The sequence below is a fragment of the Anomaloglossus baeobatrachus genome, chromosome 8, assembly GCF_048569485.1.
Source record: "Anomaloglossus baeobatrachus isolate aAnoBae1 chromosome 8, aAnoBae1.hap1, whole genome shotgun sequence".
Classification (NCBI taxonomy): Eukaryota; Metazoa; Chordata; class Amphibia; order Anura; family Aromobatidae; genus Anomaloglossus; species Anomaloglossus baeobatrachus.
Genome location: NC_134360.1, coordinates 206,711,164 through 206,737,514, shown reverse-complemented (window position 1 = coordinate 206,737,514; position 26,351 = coordinate 206,711,164). Strand labels below are relative to the sequence as shown.

General features: G+C 45.2%; 1 protein-coding gene across 1 annotated transcript in view; it reads right to left on the bottom strand.

Annotated features, from left to right (window-relative positions):
* SCP2 (sterol carrier protein 2) overlaps window positions 1-26,351 on the bottom strand; it is a 52,257-nt gene that overhangs the window by 7,802 nt on the left and 18,104 nt on the right. The window contains exons 4-12 of the mRNA XM_075320096.1: window positions 26,159-26,223; window positions 25,591-25,717; window positions 24,476-24,539; window positions 20,567-20,653; window positions 20,066-20,216; window positions 18,150-18,297; window positions 16,453-16,560; window positions 3,087-3,243; window positions 824-914 (exon numbers count right to left, since the gene is read on the bottom strand). Coding sequence (XP_075176211.1) covers window positions 824-914; window positions 3,087-3,243; window positions 16,453-16,560; window positions 18,150-18,297; window positions 20,066-20,216; window positions 20,567-20,653; window positions 24,476-24,539; window positions 25,591-25,717; window positions 26,159-26,223 — 998 coding nt within the window. The remainder of the gene's footprint in view (window positions 1-823; window positions 915-3,086; window positions 3,244-16,452; window positions 16,561-18,149; window positions 18,298-20,065; window positions 20,217-20,566; window positions 20,654-24,475; window positions 24,540-25,590; window positions 25,718-26,158; window positions 26,224-26,351) is intronic.

Sequence of the window (26,351 nt, the reverse complement as noted above, 5' to 3'; positions counted from 1 at the left end):
TAGGGCATCATCAATTCAATACAAACCGACACCTTGCAAACAGAATGCTGTGATATGAAACCCATGACCCCCCCCAAAACATTGAATGCTGGTCACGTATATGGTGCTCATTTAACTTTGATGCTCAAAGTGGCCACCATCAGCTGCAATGCACATCTGTACTCTGCACAGCATACTGTATCTTGCTGCACGTCGTGCAATATGATAGGTGACACGTTTGCACAAGCATCTGTGACACGTCGTTGTAGGTCCTGCAATGTTGGTGGAGGGGTCGCATACACCTGCTGTTTGATGTGACCTCACAGAAAGAAGTCCAATGGGGTCAGGTCAGGTGAGCGTGGAGGTCACTCCACGCAGCCACCATACCCAATGACTTGTAGGAAGGTCTCCATGAGGTATCGCTTCACGTCCGCAGCCTTGAGTTTTTTTACACGTTCTAATCATGGCATTTCTTTATGCAAGGTGTCGATTCATATTGAATTGATGGTGCTCTACAACTTTGTAATTCACTTTTTTTCTGTATCTCGTTCCGTTTGAGATAAAAATGCTAACTCCGTTGTTTTCCACCAGGTGGCGCTATAGGTGGTTTCACTGCGTAGTGCATGGCTACTTTACTATACCTAGACACCACTTCTATGCCTATAGCTGCCGCCGTTCTCAAGTTAATGACGATGGACAGGATATGGGTGGACACACTGTATACACTTTAGGCAACTAGGCGCATTCTTGATAAATCAGGAAGAAATAAAAGAAAAACATCAGATTCAGGAGAACAGCGCCATTTTCATCAGATTTACACAACCCCCTATAATAAGTCACTCACCTCCTCCAATTTCTTCTCAATCTCTTTGAATACAAACTCGGCTTTAAATCCGTCCTCGGCGCTGGTTGGATTCAGTCGGATGCGGGAAGAACTGAAGAGACAGAGCAGTATTTATAGGTAAACTCTATATACCCAGTGTATAGCCAAATATCAAACTGCGGATTATTTGTGTTACTTTTCTCCTAGCCCAAGCGTGTGCGGCGCAGGCAATTACTTTGTGGCAAAACTACAGGTAAGTTTTTTTTTTTTTTTTTTTAAACTGCAGTATATTGGATCTCCAGATATTACAGGTCACTCTCCCACATGCGAAAAGGATCGGAAATGCTGGATTTCAACTTCCAGTCCTTTTGTTCTCAGGGTAATGGCTTGCCTCTTACCATTCTGAATACGCATGCTCAGCCCAACTAAGCATACATGGGCGATCGTGAAAAGGGGGGCTAAAAAGAATATACATTTGCTTTACTCATCATCCAAAAGGTCCAGCAATGCCTGTTTATATCGGACCCTGTTTGTTGACTACATTGCACTTGACCGCTGCAGACAATCATTGATGGTGGAACAAGACTGCCGAGTCCAGTGACTAGCTGCAGTGGTAATGTGCACTGTAATAGTAATGTGACCCTCTGCAGCCGGCAAATAGACTGGTGGCAGCATCAGAGACGTATCACTGGAGGGGGATTCATTATTTCTAGCTGGTGGAAGCCTATGGCCAGACAGTGTTAAAACCCTTTATAAAGAAATTCATGATTGTCATGTTCTGTGAATAATTTTATGGTCACAAAGAAGTCCCATTTTTGTGCCCCTCAGATCTGCAGGCTGGAGCGAGGCCTGAACAGTCATCGAGTGATGCCAAAGTTCATGGTTACCCAATAGTCCCTGATTGTCAGTGCCGACAGGCAACGTCAGGCAGAGACCCCACTCTTAACCCCTTCACACCATGGCCAATTGTTCATTTTGTTGCCCTTTTCTTTTTCCTTCCCTTTCTTGCAAAGGCCGCAATTTTTTTTTTTTTTTTTTTTTTAATTTCCATCAATTTCCATGTTTTTTTGTGGGGTGAGCTGTAGTTTTGACTGATACCATTCAATTTACCATCTAATGTACTGGAGAAAAAAAAAAATCCAATTGGGCTTCGTTTTTAGTTTTACAGTGTGTGCAGAAAGGTTAGGAGTTTTCTTTTTATTATTATAGCTTTAAAAAAAAAAAACAAAAAAAAAAAAAACACAAACACACACACACACACACACACACACACACACACACACACACACACACACACACACACACCACAAAAAAACCCCCAAAAAACACACAACTGAATTTTAAAAATACTAAAGTATTAAAAAATATAATGTAATATATATATGCGCAATATAAATATGACAAATATATTAATTATATTTTTATTTATTATGCTTAATTTATATTTTTATTTATTAATATATTAAACTAAAACATAATATATTTATATTTTTATTTATTAATATATTAAACTAAACATATAAATATATTATGTTTAGTTTAATATATTAATAAATAAAAATATAAATATATTATTTTTATTTATTAATATATTAAACTAAACATAATATAAATTATATATATTATATTATATTATATTATAAACATAATAAATATATATTTAATTATTTTTTTTATTATAATTATAGGTGGATAATGTGTATGTCACCATTTTCAGGGGCCTGCTGATCTGCAGATCCCCAGGGAAGAAGACAACAAAAATAAAGAAAATAAACAACTTGAAAAATACAACCTGCGATGATAATTCCCATCATGAAGATGGCGCAGATCATCATTTGTATATAAATTTATGTCAACCCCAATAAAGAATATTTCAGGCAGTGGAAACATCTGATAACAGAACAATAGCACCTAACGATATTACAAATGGAGGGAAGATAACCCAATACCCCATCCTACAATTAATGTCTGGGGTCTGTAGATAGAAGAATAGCGCACATGATACAAAGCTCTGTGTGCATCTTCCATGTCAGACGACGTGACCCCAGGACGCGGCGCCTCCTCCGGGCTATATGCTCCCATTCATGTGTAGATGGTCCCGGATCTCCCCCTCCCTGCTGGGATCATTGACCTTATATACATTGTATGGAGTGTGCCCTGTCCAGAAGCCACATACTGAATATATACATTGTTGCAGAGGCTACATAAGAATACATAATATTACATAACGATAGTTACAATATTGCACACAGCCTCATACAAGCCTGTAATGGAGATCTCTTACCTCGCTGCTGCATCTGGAAATCCCATCTTGTACAAAGTAACCACAACGGCTCCCCCAAGTCCAATATTGTGCTGCAGGGCGAGCTGCGCTCCCGGTACCTGCCTCTTCCCAGCCTGACCTCTCAGCTGCCAGCAGAGCTCTGCACACTGAGCCAGGCCTGTGGATACAAAGAGGAAGAGGAGCTCAGCTTCCGGCTCAGGAGCGCCCTCTACCTGCTGAGATGCGGAACTGCGGCTCAGCCACTTAACCCCTTACTGCTCATGCATGTAAAGCAGAGACAAAAATTGTATAAAGCTCTCTACTAGGAATGTTTGCAGTTACAACCATTTTTCTCACGGAGATCAAAATTGATTTGGAAGAACTGACATTCTGTATAGTACACATCAAAAATATGTACAACGTGAATTGTTTTAGAATTTTCAATTTTGCGATTATTTTGTACATTTTTTTGAATTTAGAAATACTGCACATATTTACAGTATCAATAACACTACATGTGAACATTGTCACGTTGCCTTTTATTTTATAGGATTTTCCAAATCATTGCAAAAAAAAAAAAAAAAAAAAAACCACACAAAACACACACCAACATTTCAGTTCTATCACGACTGCAGCAAAGAACCGCGACATGTCATAGCGGCATATGGGGACGGCCACACGGCTGTGCAGTGAAGTTCCGCCAGTAGCCGCACTTCGTAAATGGCGGTAGGAGTGCAATATATTCATAGCAGAAAGTTTTGAAGCTGGACCATTCATTGGAAACAAACCCATTCAGATGGGTAGAAACAGCCTTTACACATAGGCCAGAGAACTGCATTAGTGTCTCTATGCAAAAACGGCATTATCGTAGTTTTTCACTTTGCATCGGGAATATAAACTCAGCTCAGTTTTACCCATATTGCATGTTTTTTTTTTTTAAACTTTACAGATATTGCGTAAAAAAAATAAATAAATATATTTATATATATATATATATATATATATATATATATATATATATATATATATATATATATATATATATATATATATATATATATATATATATATATATATATATATATATATATATATATATATATATATATATATATATATATATATAAAAAGAACAAAATATAAAAACGTACAATATCAAATAGTTTCCATAATCATGGATACCACAAAGCATGTATAAAACAGAAAACACAAATCGAATAGGATTGTAGGAGTGAAAGTTGTCTGTACTTTCTGGATGCAAAACAGATTATTTTTTATACGGTCATCATAACCCAGCATAAGGGTATGGCTTTTTTGTTGTGCAGTTTCTCAGGTGTAAGATTTACTTTTCACCTCTATAAAATGAATAACTGATAACTACATTGTACAAAAAAAAAAAAAAAGTTATTTTATGCTTTTCTTGCTGCTGCAGTCATAACTGCCTTCTGTCTATACACACCTTGATGGTGTATGCAGATGCTCGGATTAAATGTGTATAAACAAAACTTATGCAACCACATGGAAAAATGGAAATCTGCAGCGAAATCTTTTGGACCCTCCTCCTAAGGACCCTTCCATGTTGCATTGCAGTCTCCGTTCAGTGGTGCAGTTAGGGCTTTCGCCCAAACCCCCCGCAAAACGGGTTTCTTATGTATGCGCCAACGGGGCCCTTGACTAATGCTGCAGATTGAGTCTGTCTGGGTGTCCCTCTCCAGTAAGCGTATACGCCCTAAAATGGTGCCCGACAGAGCATACAGTGTCTCCATCTACACCATTATCGTCAACGACCCTGTCGGTGCATACATAAGAAACCAGTCTTGCGGATGGGGGGGGTTGGTTCGGACGAAAGCCCTGATGGCACCACTGGACGGAGATTGGAGTGCAATGTGAAAGGGGCCTAAGGCTGCGTGTCCACGATCAGTGTTTGCAGCGTTTTGGACGCAGCATACGTCAGCTGCGTCCAAAACGCTGCATTGTACAGCACAAGCACAGTGGATGGATTTCTAGAAATCCCGTGCCTACTGTGCTTTTTTTTCCCCGCAGAAAACACTGACCTGCGGAGCAACTTTCCAGACTGCAGCATGTCAATTGTTTGCTGCAGATTCACTTGTGTCCTCCATAGGGAGAAAACAAGCGAGAGACTGCAGCGCACTGAACCCTGATCGTGGGTGCAAGCAGCTGTGGTCTCCTTGGGAGGAGACATGCGGCCCCACAGGTCAGGACCCGCCTGATCGTGGGCACATAAGGGTTCACTCACACTGTCGTATATTAAAAAAAAAAAAACAAACAAAAAAAAAAATCCCAACACAATCCCATTCCCACCCAGAAAAGTTGGACAAGTGAAATTCGTTTGGTATTCCATGTCATGAGAGTGTGCGATTTTTTCTTCTCGCCTGGCATCCATATATCGTGCATTTTTTTTTTTCTCAGCAGCTATTCTACTATAAATTTACATGGTTCTCGGCTACAGAATGGCAATGTATCTATAAAAAAAAAACAAACAGATGTGACTAGGATGGTCCGTGCGGCATCCAATTTTTGTTGCACCCTTAGGCAAGTCTTGCCCGATTCACGCGCCCATATGTACTATTCTGCAATTTAACTCAATCTGAATACAACTGAGAAAAAAAAACAAACAAACAAAAAAAAACAAAACAAAACAAAACACGTAGATGTGCACTGCCTCATTGAATAAATAGTTATAGGCCAGTGTGAGCGAACCCAAATGGAAAGATCTGCACATCTTCTGGTATTAGAGCCCACTTCTGGCTTAGACTTCTTAATACAGACCATAACGGGTACGTTCCCCCTTCGATCAACCTTAGGCTGGTTTCCCACATCCAACTTTGGCGATCTGGGTACAGATCATGATGTTTGGATCAGCCATGGCTCTCTGGATATGCCACGGCTCTCTTGACGTCTACAAGGCTGTCTAGTTCGGGTCAAGAGGTTCGCAATCCATCTACGGACAGTTAAGGCCGGTTTCAGACATCTGAATTTATCAAGGACATGAATGGGAAAGAAAATGTGGACAGACAACATCTCACTTGTGTGTACGGGGAACCAGATACACTCAAGACTCCTAACTCATCAATCTGTATTCCAGGTCCGGTGGATCGTTGGCAATTTTCCGGTACCAGTCTATTCCATGCTACTTTTTTTTATCTTTGGCAAAAGGTCCTCACATCTATGTATCTGATGTATGTCAGAGGTGACCCGGTTACATGAGAGTGAAGTTCATACACGCGGTGTAAAGTCTTGTTTTCTCTATCAGTCATGGAGATAAGCGGGCACAAACTCCAGAATGTCATAAACTGGCAGATAAGCGCAGAACCGGCCTTGATTTCTCCACCTCGGTCTTGGCTTTTAACCTACATCAGCTATGTCTAGAGTCCCTGTGCAAGGTCTCACATCCCATGTGGATAGTCCCGCAGGTTTACATGTCCTATCATTATACCATAATTCTGAATATAAAAAAGGTGAAAAACACTGCACAAAGAATGACTCTTTTACAGGTCCCCTAAAGAGGACAGTCCCATATCTCTCTCCTTTGACTAATTTAGGAGGATGTAGCAAAAAGCTGGAGAACAGGGTCATTTGGTGGATTTAAAAGACGCCCATTATGTAATGCATTATTGCATCTCATTGACCCATGCACACGAATGTGTGAATGCGGCCTTAGCCAGTCTTTTTTGCTCAATGACCCATAGAGTTTCATTGGCCCATGCACACATCTGTATGCCTGATCTGAGACACTCCTATCTGAGCCTATTTGCACCTATTTTACAGAGCAGATTCGGTAATCAAAGTCTATGAGGATCCATTAAACACAGAAGTTAGACTTTGTACGGTTTCTTTCACATGTCCGTGAAAATCACGCATGTTTTTCACGAATGTATCAAGGTGAGTATTGCCCTCTGTGTGCCTTGTTTATGGAACACGTGTGTTCTCCATGTGCTATCTGTGATAACACACAGAGAACGGGAACCTTCTGCTCACCTGTCCCAGTCGCTGCTGTCCATGGTGCTGATCTATAGTCTCCGCTCCTGCCGACTCCCCACTGCTGCTACTTCCGGCCCGCAGTGAATATTTGATAAGCATAATGAGTGGGGGTCGGAAGCAGATGCCAGCAGCAACAGAGACCGCAGTGCTGGAGAAGGAGAGTATAGAAATTCCTTTTAATTCACCGACACGTGTTTTCTCCGGTACATGTCACATGGATCACATCCGTGCGGTATGTGTGCAGTCAGTGTGACACCCATGATGCCGGAGAAAAACGGACATGTCTACATGTGGAGCATGCTCGTGAGCGCAGACCCATTGATTTTAATGGGTCTACTTGTGCCAGTGTCTCCGGCACTTGAGGAAACGGACCAAACATGTACCGGAGACACGGATGTGTGAAGAAAGAAAAAAAAGGAGAAGAAAAAAAAGGAGAAGAAAAAAAAGAGAAGAAAAAAAAAAAAGAAGAAAAAAAGAGAAGAAGTACAAACAGTCTACGTCTTCTTCAGAAAACGGAGGCACAGGAGAGGAAACGAGAAAAACAAAAACCTTTAATGCAGGTAAAAATTAAATTGGATGTGTGACTATAGGTTAAATGAGCTGTTCAGATGTGTGCCCACCCATGCATTCACTAGCCAGTCCACCGGAGACCAGCAGACCCATTAAGTATTGCAATCCGGGAGTATAAAAGTGTTAATAGTTAATATATTGCAGAAATTTCACGTCTAAAAACCAAGTTGAAAAGAAAAAAAAAAAAAAGCCCAAAAAGAATAGAAAACTACTAGCTGCACACAGTCTCTTTTCTGCAACTTATTTTCATTGCTTCAGGCTTTGAAAGGTGTAAATGAACTACAAGAATCAGCGCTCCTTTCTTGGCAGAAGCCAACACTTGTTTTGCCTGTCCTGAAGAAGAGGTTTTAATTTTTAAATCAGGGTTTTTTTTTTTGTTTTCTCAATGAAGTTGGCGGACAAGGATCATAAAGTTCAAAGCCATGATTTCACTTAACCACACAACCTCTGGAAAAAAAGAAGGGAATTTTGTTTACTTACCGTAAATTCCTTTTCTTCTAGCTCCAATTGGGAGACCCAGACAGTGGGTGTATAGCTACTGCCTCTGGAGGCCGCACAAAGAACTACACTTAAAAGTGTAAGGCCCCTCCCCTTCTGGCTATACACCCTCCCGTAGGAGTACGGATTCCTCAGTTTTAGTACCAAAGCAAGAAGGAGGAAAGCCAATAACAGTTTCAAAAACAAATTCAATCCGATAACAAGATCGGAGAACTTAAGAAACAACATGAACAACATGTGCACCCGAAAAACGAAACCCTAAGAACAAATAGGGCGGGTGCTGGGTCTCCCAATTGGAGCTAGAAGAAAAGGAATTTACGGTAAGTAAACAAAATTCCCTTCTTCTTTTTCGCTCCTAATTGGGAGACCCAGACAGTGGGACGTCCAAAAGCAGTCCCTGGGTGGGTAAAAAGATACCACATGAACGGGCTGTCAGACAGCCTCTTCCTACAGGTGGGCCACCGCCGCCTGAAGGACCTGTCTACCTAGGCTGGCATCTGCCGAAGCGTAGGTATGCACTTGATAGTGTTTGGTAAACGTGTGCAGACTCGACCAGGTAGCCGCCTGGCACACTTGCTGAGCCGTAGCCTGATGCCGCAATGCCCAGGACGCACCCACGGCTCTGGTAGAATGGGCCTTCAGTCCAGATGGAATCGGAAGCCCAGCAGAACGGTATGTGTGAAGAATTGGTTCCTTGATCCACCGCGCCAGGGTGGATTTGGAAGCTTGCGATCCCTTATGCTGACCAGCGACTAGGACAAAGAGCGCATCAGAACGGCGTAGAGACGCCGTGCGAGAAATGTAAATCCTGAGTGCTCTCACCAGGTCCAACAGATGTAAACCCTTTTCAAATTGGTGAACTGGATGCGGACACAAAGATGGCAAAGTGATATCCTGATTGAGATGAAAGGAAGAAACCACCTTGGGAGAAAACTCTGGAATTGGACGCAGTACTACCTTGTCTTGGTGAAACACCAGGAAGGGAGATTTGCAAGATAACGCCGCTAGCTCGGACACTCTTCGAAGAGACGTGACCGCCACAAGAAAAACTACTTTTTGTGAAAGCCGAGAAAGGGAAACCTCTTTCAAAGGCTCGAAAGGCGGCTTCTGGAGAGCAATGAGAACCTTGTTCAGATCCCAGGGTTCCAATGGCCGTCTGTAAGGAGGAACGATATGACAAACTCCTTGGAGAAACGTGCGTACTTTAGAAAGCCGTGCCAAGCGCTTCTGAAAGAATACGGATAGCGCGGAGACTTGACCCTTAAGAGAGCTAAGCGACAAACCTTTTTCCAACCCAGACTGCAGGAAGGAAAGAAAAATTGGCAATGCAAATGGCCAGGGAGAAAACCCTTGAGCCAAGCACCAAGCTAAGAATATCTTCCACGTCCTGTGATAGATCTTAGCTGAGGATGGTTTTCTAGCCTGTCTCATTGTGGCAACAACTTCATGAGATAAACCTGAGGCCGCTAGGATCCAGGATTCAATGGCCACACAGTCAGGTTCAGGGCCGCAGAATTCAGATGGAAAAACGGCCCTTGAGACAGCAAATCTGGACGGTCTGGTAGTGTCCACGGTTGGCCTACCGTGAGATGCCACAGATCCGGGTACCACGACCTTCTTGGCCAGTCTGGAGCGACGAGTATGGCTCGATGGCAGTCGGACCTGATTTTCCGGAGAACTCTGGGTAACAATGCTAGAGGTGGGAACACATAGGGGAGTCGGAATTGCGACCAATCCTGAACCAAGGCGTCTGCCGCCAGCGCTCGGTGATCGTGAGACCGTGCCATGAAAACTGGGACCTTGTTGTTGTGCCGTGACGCCATCAGATCGACGTCCGGCGTCCCCCAGCGGCAACAGATCTGCTGAAACACGTCCGGGTGAAGGGACCATTCTCCTGCGTCCATGCCCTGGCGACTGAGAAAGTCTGCTTCCCAGTTTTCCACGCCTGGGATGTGAACTGCGGATATGGTGGACGCTCTGCTTTCCACCCACGTCAAAATCCGCTGGACTTCTTGAAAAGCTTGGCGACTGCGTGTTCCCCCTTGGTGGTTGATGTACGCCACCGCCGTGGAATTGTCCGACTGAATCCGAATCTGCTTGCCTTCCAGCCATTGTTGGAAGGCTCGTAGAGCAAGATAGATTGCTCTGATTTCCAGAACATTGATCTGCAGGGTGGACTCTTCCTGAGTCCACGTCCCCTGAGCCCTGTGGTGGAGAAACACCGCTCCCCACCCTGATAGGCTCGCATCCGTCGTGACCACTGCCCAGGACGGGGGAAGGAACGACTTTCCCTGTGACAATGAGGTGGGGAGAAGCCACCAACGCAGAGAGTCCTTGGCAGTCTGAGAGAGGGAGACAGTCCTGTCGAGGGACGTCGATTTCCCATCCCATTGGCGTAGAATGTCCCATTGTAGAGGGCGCAGATGAAACTGCGCGAACGGGACCGCCTCCATTGCTGCTACCATCTTTCCTAGGAAATGCATGAGGCGCCTCAGTGAGTGCGACTGGCTCTGAAGGAGAGATTGCACTCCAGTCCGTAGCGAACACTGCTTGTCCAGTGGAAGCTTCACTATCGCTGAGAGAGTATGAAACTCCATGCCAAGATAAGTCAGAGATTGGGTCGGGGTTAGATGAGACTTTGGAAAGTTGATAATCCACCCGAAACTCTGGAGAGTGTCTAGTGCCACCTTCAGACTGTGCTGGCATGCCTCTTGAGAGGGTGCCTTTATAAGCAGGTCGTCTAGATACGGGATGACCGAGTGACCCTGCGAGTGCAGAACAGCTACTACTGCTGCCATGACTTTGGTGAAGACCCGGGGGGCTGTTGCCAGACCGAAAGGTAACGCTACGAACTGCAGGTGTTCGTCGTGTATGACGAAGCGTAGGAAACGCTGATGCTCTGGTGCAATCGGCACGTGGAGATACGCATCTTTGATATCTATTGATGCTAGAAAATCTCCTTGAGACATTGAGGCTATGACGGAGCGTAGGGATTCCATCCGGAACCTCCTGACTTTTACGTGTCTGTTGAGCAACTTTAGATCCAGGACGGGTCGATACGATCCGTCCTTTTTTGGGACCACAAACAGATTGGAGTAAAAACCGTGACCTTGTTCCTGAAGAGGGACGGAGGTCACCACTCCTTCCGCCTTTAGAGCGGCCACCGCCTGCAACAGAGCATCGGCTCGGTCTGGTGGTGGAGAAGTTCTGAAGAAACGAGTTGGCGGACGAGAACTGAACTCTATCCTGTACCCGTGAGACAGAATATCCCTCACCCAACGGTCTTTGACGCGTGACAGCCAGATGTCGCCAAAGTGGGAAAGCCTCCCACCGACCGCGGGTGTGGGAATCGGAGACTGCAAGTCAGGAGGACGCCGTCTTGGCAACGGTTCCTCCGGCTGTCCTTTTTGGGCGTGACTGAGACCTCCAAGAATCTGAGCGTCTCTGGTCTTTTTGAGTCTTTTTTGACGAGGCGAATTGGGACCTGCCCGGTCCTCGAAAGGACCGATAACCAGACTGACCCCTCCTCTGTTGGGGTTTGTTTTGTCTGTGTTGCGGTAAGGATGAGTCCTTACCCTTGGAGTGTTTGATGATTTCATCCAAACGCTCTCCAAACAATCGGTCACGAGAAAAAGGCAAATTGGTTAAGCACTTCTTGGAATGAGAATCTGCTTTCCAATGTCTCAACCACAGGGCCCTACGCAAAACAACGGAGTTGGCTGACGCCACTGCCGTGCGGCTTGTAGCGTCAAGAACAGCATTAATCGCGTACGACGCGAATGCCGTCATTTGCGAGGTCAATGGTGCTACCTGCGGGGCAAATGCACGTGTGACTGAGTCGACTCGCGCAAGCCCGGCTGAGATAGCTTGGAGTGCCCATACGGCCGCAAAAGAAGGCGCTAATGACGCTCCAATTGCTTCATAGATGGATTTCAGCCAGAGCTCCATCTGCCTGTCAGTGGCATCTTTAAGTGCCGCTCCATCTTCAACTGCAACCAAGGATCTAGCTGCAAGCCTGGAAATTGGAGGATCCACTTTTGGACACTGGGTCCAACCCTTGACCACCTCAGGGGGAAAAGGGTAGCGTGTATCTTTAAGCCGTTTAGGAAAACGCCTTTCAGGATAAGCGTGGGGTTTCTGGATTGCGTCTCTAAAGTCAGCGTGGTCCAGAAAAGTGCTTAACGTACGCTTAGGGTATCTGAAATGGATTCTCTCGTGCTGCGAAGCTGACTCCTCTACAAGAGGAGCTGGTGGGGAAATATTTAACATCTTATTGATGTTAAATATAAGATCATTAACTATGGCGTCGCCATCTGGTGTATCTAGATTGAGAGCGGTCCCAGGATCAGAATCCTGATCAGTTACGTCCGCCTCATCACCCATAGATTCATCTCGCTGGGATCCTGACCATTGAGATGAATGTGAAGGCCCGTCATAGCGAGCCCGCTTAGGCTGCCCGGGGCCATCGTCCGAGTCAGAGTCTTCACCCTGAGGTGTAGATGCCCGTCCCGGAGCTTGGAGGTAATTCAGCTGAGGGGGACCAGGGGGCAATGATTGCACAGTGTCCGTGGCCTGAAGTACAGGCCTAGCTCGCAATGTGTCAAGAATTTGTGACATAGTGAGAGACATTCTGTCAGCAAAAGCTGCAAACTCAGTTCCTGTCACCTGGACAGCATTCACAGGTGGTACACCCTGGGTCACGTCCAGCAGAGGTCCCGACTGTGCAAGCGCCGCAGGGGCCGAGCACTGCACACAATGGGGGTCCGTGGAGCCTGCCGGTAGAAAAGTCCCACATGCGGTGCAGGAAGCATATAATGTCTGTGCCTTGGCACCCTTGCGTTTTACGGACGACATGCTGCTGGCTCTCTGCAATGTGAGAGAGTCTATAGCCAAAGGGCGACCAGCGCTATGTAATACCAAGTATTTGTAGAAACAAAATACTAAGAATAGTACTGGCACAAGAGGGGGTGAGCCCTGAGGGCTGCTTACCGCCCGCTGAATAGCGGGTAAGAGGCGCAGAATTCCTTGTCTGGGTCTCCCCGGCTCCCCTCTGCAGCTCAGCGTGTCAGCAGGAATGGCTGCCGGCGTCTGTGGAGAGGGGCGGTCCGTGGGAGTTTCCAAACAAAAGTGCGGGAAACAGTGTCCCCTCTGTGCCGATTGTGAGGGCTGGAGTATGTAAAAACGACTCCAGCCCTCGGCGCTGATGCACTGGCCAGCGTCCCGCCCCTCTCCTGACTGGCAGGTCTGGGGGCGGGAACGAACGGAAGCAGGCCGCAAAAGCCGGGGACTCGAGTTATCAGCGCGGCCGCCGTAAAAGCGCGGGCCGCGCTGAAGTCCCCGGCGCACCACAAGTGCCAGCCGCGCCGCAGTCCCAGCGGCCGGCGCGACCGATTCCCAGAAGTGGCCAGCGTCCCGCCCCTCTCCTGACTGGCAGGTCTGGGGGCGGGAACGAACGGAAGCAGGCCGCAAAAGCCGGGGACTCGAGTTATCAGCGCGGCCGCCGTAAAAGCGCAGGCCGCGCTGAAGTCCCCGGCGCACCACAAGTGCCAGCCGCGCCGCAGTCCCAGCGGCCGGCGCGACCGATTCCCAGAAGTGTGCCTGCTTCAGCGAAGCTGAATGAGGCCATGGCACAAGCGCCGTAGCGCTGATGTCCCCCAGCGCACTACAACACCCAGCATGCTGCGGTGTGAGCGCCAAAAGCACGGGGACACAGAGTACCTTGAGGAAGCAGGGCCATGTCCCTGATGTACTCCGCTCCATCCAGCATCTTCTCCAGGGGCTGTAGATGGAGCACGGTCTCAGTGCCTGGAGACCGGTAAATCCCACTTCACCCAGAGCCCTGTAAAAAGGGATGGGGAAGGAATCAGCATGTGGGCTCCTGCCGCCGTACCCGCAATGGGTACCTCAACCTTACAAACACCTCCGACATACAGTGGGGTGAGAAGGGAGCATGCTGGGAGCCCTGTATGGGCCCTCTTTTCTTCCATCCGACATAGTCAGCAGCTGCTGCTGACTAAAAACAATGGAGCTATGCGTGCGTGTCTGACCTCCTGCGCACAAAGCTAAAACTGAGGAATCCGTACTCCTACGGGAGGGTGTATAGCCAGAAGGGGAGGGGCCTTACACTTTTAAGTGTAGTTCTTTGTGCGGCCTCCAGAGGCAGTAGCTATACACCCACTGTCTGGGTCTCCCAATTAGGAGCGAAAAAGAAAACAAAAAAAAAAAAAAAAAAAAAAAAACACACCACACCACACCAAAAACAATTTCATAATGTCCCCCAAAGGATCCAAATCCTCTTCAATGACTTTCTTCAACAAAATGGGAAATATTCACAGGTACAGATTTCAGAGCTTTTTCACAAAGATGTGCATGCGAGAATCGGAGGTCAGGTGAGGAGAAGATGGAAAATTTAATTTCTCCATCTTCTCCACTGGCTGTGTCTACAGTAATCAGATTACAATAAACAGGAAAAAAGATGGGAATCAGTCTACATATAATAATAATAATAATAATAATAAATAATAATAGGTCTAGACTAGTATCTTGCATGAATATAAAAGTTTCTTATTCCAAGATAAATTTGTAGCAAGATTACAGATATGTCATACAAATAATATATAAATAAATGACAAAGGTTTAAACAAGGGGGGGGGGATCCTGACAAAATACACTAGGGTCCGACACCAGACATGGATAAAATAAAAAATCCAATGACTATCAAGCAAAATGCACCACAGAAATAGCAGCCATCAATGGACTTACAGTCCTAAAATTAAGACATAAATACATTGTGGGCATTCATATGTTAATATCAATGTAAGAGTGGACTATAATGCTGCCGTGAGAATGGGGGACATTTCAGATAACTGTCATAATCAAAGAGCCTAAAAAGGTTGGTTTGGTCAAATAGCAGGCAGCTGTCTCCAGGTCTAACGCGCAGCAGTATGCTGATTAAATACACTTACCCATGTCAGGGTGGATGCCAGAGTAGAGAACGTGCCCCGACGCGCACGTTTCGTTAGCTTCCTCGGGGGGCCGTGGTGTAAACTAATCACTGTAAAACTGTAATCAGATTACACTTGGATGACACCTGAGTGCAGTCTGATGTTTCACACATACCCGTAGACTTATATGGGTGCGCGTGATCTGAATATCGGGACCACTTGCAGCATACTGAGATTGTTTTCTCATGCAGAATCAGCATGACAAAAAAAAAAAAAAAATAAAAAAAAAAATAAAAAATATATAAAAATAAAAAGAAAAGAAAGTTTCAGATCTGCACTGCCCCATGGTACAAGATTGGTCCGAGTGGTGTCCGATTAAACATGAATAAAACATCGGCTGTGTTATAAAGACCCTAAAATTAATGAAATGACGTGAAAATGGTGGTATGACCGGTCACACTGTCATATACCGCAGGATTGAATATCACATCTTAGATATGTGATAGAACAAGTAGATCTATTGGATGGGATTCTAATTAACAGAACTTGAAAGTACAGAGGACAGGATCACACGTGTAGCACAAGTACAAGGTGCGACTATTGAGAACCATCTTCCTAATGTAGCAGCAGCTGTTTGCTGTATCAGATATTAACTGCTTGCCTATTGTAAGTGACTGCAGGATTACCACTGACAATAGGCAAGACATTAGCAATTCAATTGCAGGGTGTATGACTGCCTAGGGACATTGTCAGTAAAGTTCCTAGGCTAAAAGCGAACATGTGATGCTGCCCTTCTTCGTGCAAACATACACGGTACAGGCTTGCAGCGTTTAGTTATTCTCTATACACAGCAGGTATATTTTATACCTCTATGGGGACTTGAGCAGCATATATGCACAGAAATCACAGAAGGAGATATGGCAGAGGGTAGAGAAAGAAAAAAAAAAATAAAAATAAAAAAAATGAAAATAAAATCAAGAAAGTAGTGGAGAGCAGCTGCACAGAACACTAACTGAGCTCTGAAATTGCAGCTCCACAAGCACACAAGTAATACAGAAGATCAGCACATAATGGAAGAGACTGGACTGTACGTTTCACAAATCAACGGATAAAGTGCATAAAGATAAAAAAAAAACAAATTACATTTTTTGCAGATTTTTCTGCATTGCTTCTGTGTGCTTGTGGAGCTGCAAGTTCAGAGCTCAGATGGAGTTCTCTGTGAAGCTTCTGTCTCCAGCACTTTCTTCTCTAGCACGCGACACACTTCATATACAGTATATCTTACGTCTAACACCAGCTTTATACAGATCTTAGGATTTAATCAAATCTGCCCATGGGATTCATTGATTACCACAATTTTATACAGCTCTGACCTGTTGCTCCCAGTGGATGCCCCTTGGAGATCAATCCTCCACTTGGATTGATAACCCAACGTCCTCCGTATGTGTTATCTCCTCTGTCAATCAATTCTCCTGCTCCACCTGCAAGAAATAAACCCAGTCAGTGGTGATACTTTTGCCAGGTTCAAACAGCTGTAATCTGGGCATGTTTTTTGTGCCGGTGTACAACTGCAAGTCTTGGCCCGACTGTAGTTTTAATAACATAAACTGACAGCAAAGATATCTAGGATATTGCCAAGGATTTTTTGCTATTTGAGATCATTAAAAGTTTAGCAGTGTATGCCTTCTATAGCCACAGTGCTACACTGGGTACTTCTGGCTGCAGAAGGAGTTGACTGAGAGTCTATCAGTGAGCTCGTTCTTAACGGAAAAATTTGTAACTTTTCTCAGAGCTACTCTAAGCAGGTTTATGACCAAGGCTGAATGTGTAGAGGAGAGCCTCTAAATGCAAACAAGTCCAGTTTTTAAAAAAATATATCTTTAGCCCCGTGCATACATTTAAGTAAAAAAGAAATTATAATTAGTCTCAAAAAGGTGGAAAATCCCTGTAATTTCACCCAGATCCATAGCTGGGCCAGGAATTGGCGCGGTAACACAATTACTGACCGTACTGTAAGATATATATTATATATATATCCAATACATAAAGCGTGCGTGCGTGCGTCCGCTAAAGGAATCCGTACCGTCGTATTTACAATGACGGAATTTGTGACGCACATCCGGCCGCATTAGCGATGTTGTTGCGTGTGACACCGATGAGCGATTTTGCATCGTCGCAAAATCGCTCATCGGTGACATGGGGGTCCATTCTTAATTATCGTTACTGCAGCAGTAACGAAGTTGTTCCTCGTTGCTGCGGCAGCACACATCGCTATGTGTGACGCCGCAGGAACGAGGAAGCTCTCCTTACCTGCCTCCCGGCCGCTATGAGGAAGGAAGGAGGTGGGCGGGATGTTACGTCCCGCTCATCTCCGCCCCTCGGCTTCTATTGGGCGGCCGCTCAGTGACGCTGCTGTGACGCCGCACGGACAGCCCCCTTAGAAAGGAGGCGGTTCGACAGTCAGAGCGACGTCGCCGGGCAGGTAAGTATGTGTGATGGGTCTGGGCGATGTTGTGCGGCACGGGCAGCGATTTGCCCGTGTCGCACAACAGATGGGGGCGGGTACCCACGCCCGGCAGTGTGTAAAGCCCGCTTTAGTCTCTAAAATCCTGCCGCCATTAAACAATGGAGGTGGGAGCTACAGAATATTAATAGCAACTGTCAGTGGTTGCTATAGGAACAAAAACTGTTAGTTCAAGCTTATGTATGAGGTAATAAGATGACAGTGGAGAGATGGATAGAGAGACAGAAAAAAGACAGGCGGGCAAAGAGACAGACAGATGGAGACCAATTGACTGATACAAATACAGACAGACAGAAATAGTCAGACAGACAGACACAGACAGACAAGGAAAGAGACAGACAGACAGACAGAGACTGGGAGAGAGACAGACAGTTACTACCCCGGGCAACGCCGGGTACTACAGCTAGTATATAAGTATATTTTACACACATACACATACATATTATGTTATTATACATATATATATATATATACAAAAATATTAGATATTTAATATTGATACCCCCTTTACAAAAATAATAAAATTAATTAGTGACGATGGCTTACCTATTGGGCAAAGTCCGAGCGCCTCGTATGTAATGAGCTCGTTAGCAGAGAAGCAGTCATGGAGCTCGATCACGTCCACGTCGGTCGGCTTCACACCGGCTTTCTGGTAACACTTCTCTGCAGCGATCCGGCTCATATCAAATCCAACCTGGAAATAAATAAACATAAATTAAATTAATTAAACCATTGATATTCTTGATGGATTTAATGGTGTCACAGAACAAACATTGTGAGACAGCTCCTTATTAACACGGAGGAGTCGGCTCCTCTTACCCTTGTTTGTGACAAGGAAAGTTCGGCTTTCTTGCCGCAGGATGAACAAATCCTGATTATGCCAACATGGCGGAAAGTTATTTCAATACCCTTCCCCATCTATCAGTGACAAATTCTGTCCTGTTTTGCTTGGAGAAAGGCACCTTGCCCTTAGCAACCAGTCTAACAACCGCAGCAGCACTGAGGAGATGCCGTCATTAGGCTGTGTATACCTAGCTACCAGGCCGTACTGCCGCCATCTTAATGCCTGTACAGCGAAATAAGTCACTCCTCATCCCTATATTAACCCAATGGCTACGAGAAATTTCAATAGAGTATTTAACCCCTTCACCACCCGGCAATTTTCTATTTTTGTTTTTCGCCTTCTTCCAAGAGCCATGACTTTATAATTTTTCCGATATCTGGGCTTATTTTTTGCGGGATGGGTTGTACTTTTGACTGACACCACTCATTCTGCCACACAGTGTATTGGAAAATGGAAAAAAAAAAATTCCAAGAGGGGTGAAACTGCAAAAAAGGTTAAATTGCACATTTTTGTTTTTCTTTCTCTCTTTTTTTGTTTAGTGTTCATTATATGGTAAAACTCATCTGACAATATGATTCCCCGGGTCAGTATGAGTGCGTAGATACCAAACACATAGTTTTACTTTAAGTTTTACTTTAATCTAAGTGGTGAAATAACAAAACAAACATTCAGAAGTTTGTAAAAAAAATTTAAAATGAAAAAATAAATAAATAAAATATTATATATATTATATATATATATATATATATATATATATATATATATATATATATATATATATATATATATATATATATATATATATATATATATATATATTACATACACACACACATACACATACAATAATAATTAATTTATTATTGTTTGCCATTTTCCGAGACCCGTAGTGTCGTCACTTTAGGATCTGGGGCTCAGTGAGGGATTATTTTTTGTGTCTTGAGCTGATGTTTTTAATTATATAGGTTTCTGGGTAGATGCAATGTTTTGCTTGCATGTTTCTCATTTTAATGCAATGTTGCAGTAACTAATAAATAAAAAACACCGTATTTTTCGGATTAAGACACTTTTCCTTGCAAAAATGTGGGAAAAAAATGGTGTGTCTTATATACTTTACCGGGGGGAAAGTGAAGAGGGGTCACAGGACGCAGGGGCAATGCTGCGGGCACTGCTCTGTGCTGCAGGGCTATGCTGTGAGGCAGGGACATCCTGAAGATCTTGGTGCGGGCTTCAAATAATGGCGCCTGGAGTCAGCACATGAATAGATTGAGCTCTTGGCTCAAGGTCTTGTCTGCGCACACGCCGCCTCCAACCCATTGATGTCTCAGCCGCGGACTTAAGGAAAATGACGCCCAGCTTTGGCGCGTGCGCACATGAGATCCTGGCATATCATTGAGCCAAGTGCTCAATCTGCGTACGCGCAGACTCCAGACGCCATTTCTTTGAAGCCCAGCACCGCCGACAGCTCCTGGATGATTTCTCTGCCTCACAGCGGCATAAACTAGCAATAAGCTATCACTTCACTTGAAACTACTCATTTCATTCATATACATCATATGCTAAATATACATCCCAAACATTGTCCGCCCCACTTCTCCTCTGCACCAGTTACACTTACCGCCTTGATGCAGCTCTCCTCATTAAATGTGCTGGCCATGTCTGTGATCATCTCTTGTGCCACGATTTCCACCGCCTGATGCTGCAATCTGTGGTTTCTCACAAAATCCTCACTAACCAGGATGGCAGCAGCTGCACCATCAGAAGTAGGACTGGAGTGAAGAAGTAAAAAAAAAACAAAAAAAAAACCAAAACAAAATAAATCTGGAAACTGGATCTTGTTTGGTCAAGAATTCTTTTTCCCCCCTGTACACATGCATGCTCATTTCAGCAGAGCATTCATTTGTTTCAATTGGGAGAGCACAGTCAGTCATTTGTTATCAGTAGAGATAGGCCGCAACCAAAGGATCGGGAGCTGAAATTCAACAGGTCCCATCGTTGCTAACATTATCTGTCAGGCACAGTCAGGACACCTGCATATATACAAGACAGCTCAACAGCTTTGTTTCAGCTGACTCTGCCCCAACACTGACACCATACCCCACTACTGAGCAGCACTTACCAGCACTGAAGCACAGTGAGGTAATCGAAAACTTTCCGGGAATTCTTCACTTGATCTAAGCTGTATTCCTCTTGAAATTGTGAGAAGCTATAGAAAAAACAAACAAAAAAAAAACCCCCAAAAAAGACAAAAATGAGTGCAGACTGCAGTGTAAAGCATCATCAGCTACAGAAAAGAACACATGATACTACAAGTCTTTAAATATTCCCTGTGATTTCTTCCAACTGCAGATGTGTTAAACCAACCTTATATAGTTGACAGCCTTAGAAAATCCATAATTTGTTAGATGAACATGTTGAAATTCTTGGAAGTAGTGATGAGCGGGCACTACCATGCTCGGGTGCCTTTTACTCGTAACTAGTGATGAGCGGGCACTACCATGCTCGGGTGCTCAGTACTCGTAACTAGTGATGAGCGAGCACTACCATGCTCAGGTGCTCTGTACTCGTAACTAGTGATGAGTGGGCACTACCATGCTAGGGTGCCTTGTACTCGTAACTAGTGATGAGCGTGCACTACCATGCTCAGGTGCTCAGTACTCTTAACTAGTGATGAGCGGGCACTACCATGCTTGGTACTCGAAACAAGTAGTTGAACGCTCGGACAGGCTCGACTCATGTAGCAAGTATAATTGAAATCAATGGGAAACCTCCAATTAAAACAAAAAACACAACTTGCTTGAGTTTGCCATTGACTTCCATTATACTCGGGCACTCGAGTTGCGCCGACTGCTAGTTAAGAGCACAGCAGTGCTCGCTCATCACTAATTACGAGTACTGAGCACCCGAGAATGGTAGTGCTCGCTCATCACTAGGAGGGCCGGATTATAGGCAGGGCTCCAGCCCTGGGGCCCCCCACTACAAGAGCTTCCAAGGGGGCCCCCCCACCACCAGGGCCGCCATAAGTTTATTAAGCCCCGGCCTCCCCTTCTTCACCGGGCCCACAGGCGGCACTGCACCTTAATCTTCCTGTCTGCTTCAGACGTGGCTACGCAGCACGCTGTGCGTGGTCAGGTCCTGGCAGATCATCTGAAGAGGATCTTCTTTGCTCTCCAGACAGGACCTGCGTCGCTTCGGTGAGGCTCTGCCCCCTGCTCCTCCTGTGCTGTGATTCATGGCTTCTCTCCTCGACATGGAGCTCCAGGCCAGTCAGAGGCTGGTAAGATGGATGTGTGGTGACAGCTGGTGACAGGGGTCCGGGTCTGCTATACTGTGCACTGTGTTGGGTTGGATGGAGGGCTAATACAGGGTCTGTACCCCAGTATGTGATTAGGGGCTGTGTATATTATAAAAAGCTAAGGGCGGGGGGGGTTGAGCTGTGTGTGCACATATCTCAGCTGACCCCAGCATAAGCTACAACCCTTGTATAAAAAGGAGATAACTAAAACAGTGCGCATGCGAAGCAGAGCTGTGTGTGCGCGCAGCAGAGCTGTGTGAATATGTACTCTTTGGGTAGCAAAGTTGTGTGTGTATACAGTAGTACTTTGTGTAGTGTTGTGTGCATGACGGCAGCAGAGCTGTGTGTTTTTCTGTGTCTGTACATAGGCAGCAGAGCTGTGTGTATACAGTATTTACTCTTTGGGCAGCAGAGATCTGTGTGTGTATATACCAGTGCTTTGTGTGTTGTAGTGCAGTGTGCATGAAGGCAGCAGAGCTGTGTGTGCTGCTGTGTCTGTTCATATGCAGCAAAGATGTGTGCAACAGTTGTGTGTGTGTGTGTGTGTGTGTGTGTGTGGCTGAGCTGTGTGAGTGTGTATGCATCAGAGCTGTGCGTGTGGCCCACCCAGAGCAGTCTGTGCGGCTTCCCTAGAACTGTATGGGCCCCCCAGAGCACTATGCCACCCACCCCAGTAGTGTGTATGCCCCCAGAGCCGTTTGCCACACTAGTAACATCTATGCCTCACTCAGTAAAATGTATTCCCCCCAGTAATGTTTATATTGTAGCCCCCAGCCCCTCCTGTGATGCATATATAGCAGTGTAGTGTCAGTGTGTACAGTGTGCAGTCATGTCTGATCGTGACGGCCACCAACCTGTGCGGCACAACCACATGCCCTGGAGGAGCTATACGGAGCGGGGGAGGTAAATGAAGCTGCTGCCGGCTTCCCCCATATTAATATGTCTAATGCGTCTGTCTGTATGTATCATGTATTTATCCGTGTGTGTCAGTGTATATGACTGTGCATATATTTATGTCTGTTTATATGTATTTTTGTGAATTTCTCTTCAAATATGTGTATGTACGTATGGCATTATGTTTATGCATCTGTATGTGCGTGTCTGCGTGTGGATGGGGCCCACAAAAACCTGGAGCTGGCCCTGGTTGTCTTAACATAGGGATCAAAAAAAAATATATAAAATAAAAAAATGAGTAACTCTACTTTGTGTATAAGTGATAGCTGTGAGTGATCCTGGACGGTGTCTGTATTGTAGTACTGTAAAGCTGAATGTGGCAGAACAGGATAAGATACATGTTCATTGGATTTATATCTAAATGCTACAGTTCGTGCTCTACTGTTATGGCTAAAAAGGTTAACGTTATTGGGCCCCCACCAGATTTTCTGCCCAGGGGCCCCCCATGAACCTTAATCTGGCCCTGATCACTAGTTACGAGTACTGAGCACCCAAGCATGGTAGTGCCCGCTCATCACTAGTTACCAGTACTGAGCACCCGAGCATGGTAGTGTCCACTCATCACTAGTTACCAGTACTGAGCACTCGAGCATGGTAGTGCCCGCTCATCACTAGTTACCAGTACTGAGCACCCGAGCATGGTAGTGCCCGCTCATCACTAGTTACGAGTACTGAGCACCCGAGCATGGTAGTGCCCGCTCATCACTAGTTACAAGTACTGAGCACCTGAGCATGGTAGTGCCCGCTCATCACTAGTTACGAGTACCCAAGCATGGTAGTGCCCCGCTCATCACTAGTTACGAGTACCCAAGCATGGTAGTGCCCGCTCATCACTAGTTACCAGTACTGAGCACCCGAGCATGGTAGTGCTCGCTCATCACTAGTTACGAGTACTGAGCACCTGAGCATGGTAGTGCCCGCTCATCACTAGTTACAAGTACTGAGCACCTGAGCATGGTAGTGCCCGCTCATCACTAGTTACGAGTACCCAAGCATGGTAGTGCCCGCTCATCACTAGTTACGAGTACTGAGCACCAGTGCCCGCTCATCACTAGTAACTAGTGATGAGCAAGCACTACCATGTTCGGGTGCTCAGTACTTGTAACGAGTACTGAGCACCTGAGCATAGTAGTGCCCGCTCAAGACTACTTCAAACAATTCCGAGATGTTCATCTAACAAATGATGGCTTTTCTAAGGCGGTCAACTAAAAGGTCTGTTTAACTTGTGCATTTCACGGCCCTGAAAAATTCCGGACCAACCATGAGGTTCCTGACCCAAACTAACAGCCTCATGTATGGCTAAGTAAGGGAGCACCGCAATGCTTGGAATATGGAACTTAAAGTGAAACGCTGAAAAAAGTTTATGATCAAATGGAATTTTCAGGGTAATGTAACTAATGGGGTCATCGATTCATTCATTCTGGTACCACAAATGCAAGTTGTAAGTGCTCTATACACTATGATTACGCCAAGAATGTTACTAAGCCATGCAGAGGAAGTTGCCAAAAAGTGAATATATGTAACATATGTAACTGATCTGCAGCTACTGACTAAAGTGTCAGCTCCGAGGCCTCCAGCTCAGCCATCTCCAGCTTGTTCCATAGCTTTAGAAAGCAGTTTTTGGCTGCATGGTGGATTAAAGTGGAAAACATGTGTTGGAAAACCACTAGGAGTTTCCAAAATTTTCTGATCCGCGCTGGTGCAAATTGTACCACCTGCTACAAGGGAAACCTCGTGTGATAGCTGATAACAGATAATCAGATGCTTTATACCACTCACGGATTGTTTATCGAGTGTTTGTGATTCTTCCAGGCGATCTTTGCAAAATGTTCTGACTTTGTTCCTACAAGAAAGAGAAAAAATAAATAAATCAATGAGTATCTGACAGGTAGGACGCACACAACACTATTAAGGTTCTCCAATGACGGGAACACATTCTGCCTCCACACAACATTGCGGGAGCATGCACGAGCCGCCACAGGAGCGGCAATGGTTGGAAAATCTTATGTAATGCAACTGTCACAAATTGTTTGCAACTTTTTCCATAGTTTAGGGTCACATGATGGTCACGGTAACGCATGATTTTACCATAATTAGATTTTTAGTTTACAAATAAAAAAAAAAAAAAAAAAAAAAAAAAAAAAAGTGGTTATCCCATTTGGAAAAAACATTTTTATGCAGCCAATTAGGAAGTTTGGAATTAGAAACTTCTCTGTTCAAGAGCCTCCTCTGTTACTCAGAGTGGAGAGCAACTGCAGTCATCATCTCCTGCTCAAGAAGACCGTACTACCCAATCACGAGAGCCGCCCGCCGCACAGTCACAAGGGCGGCCCGCCGCACAGTCACAAGGGCGGCCCGCCGCACAGTCACAAGGGCGGCCCGCCGCACAGTCACAAGGGCGGCCCGCCGCACAGTCACAAGGGCGGCCCGCCGCACAGTCACAAGGGCGGCCCGCCGCACAGTCACAAGGGCGGCCCGCCGCACAGTCACAAGAGCGGCCCGCCGCACAGTCACAAGAGCGGCCCGCCGCACAGTCACAAGGGCCGCCCGCCGCACAGTCACGATAAGGGGCACCATGTAAATATTCTGCAGCTGATACTTGTCTTTCATGTTGTGGCCTCAGCTCCTGAGCACGCTTGATACAATGGCACCCGTCACAAGGCACACTAGTGCACCCTATCTTGGGAAATGGAGAGCCGATTAATCCCATTCCAATAGGTGGACACTTTGCAAAATGCCCATTATTAAACACCTTACAATCTGCAGCCCAGTCTTATACGCCTCTTGTCCAATATAACTGCACATATATTTTAGGATAAATGTCTGTCCAGCTCAGGGTATAGAGCAAATCTGTTTTTTAAACATACATTAAAAAATTTTTAATACGTTTTTACCATATTTCTCCATATGTTCAAGTCCAGCTCTGCCAAACAGCTGAGGAGCCAGTGGGGCCGGTTCCAGGCCATACTTGTTGGCTACAACTTCCACGTGTTTATCCATGGGGTTGGTTCGGTCGGTGTACTAAAATATACAGAACAGTGGACATTATTTCCTTTGCAGATCTTTCAGCCTCGCTCCATCAATACAGAGAAGAATATAGTGCCCCCAGTGCACTGCCAAGCTAAATTACATGGGGCTGCAAGGCTTGATTTTTCAATGATAGCACAAGGAATTACCAGAAAGAACGAAAGAAAGATATACACACACACACACACACACACACACACACACACACACACACACACACACACACACACACACACACAGTAAAGTTAGCAAAAAACAAAAAGTGGTATTTAGTACTGCAACTCACCCCCAAGTGATGATAAGTTTACCAATACCAGGCACAGCCTATATTCTAAGAGTGGCATTGTTACTAGATATTTTAATCTTATTAATCCCCATGAACCCAGCGTGATATCACAGCACAAGGGTGTATCACCATAGTAAATTAAAACAAACCATGGATTTTAAGGAGCCTCGTTCCATCTTCTCAAAGCCGAGGGCCAGGACGCAGTCCGCCAACCCTGAGGAGGACAGTATAAATCAGGGACATGCACAGAAGTCCATCTTAAATATACAAGCAGCACAAGTCACTTTCCTCCTGAGAAGGAGGTTCGTTACAACAAAACTGGGGAATAATATATTATATATA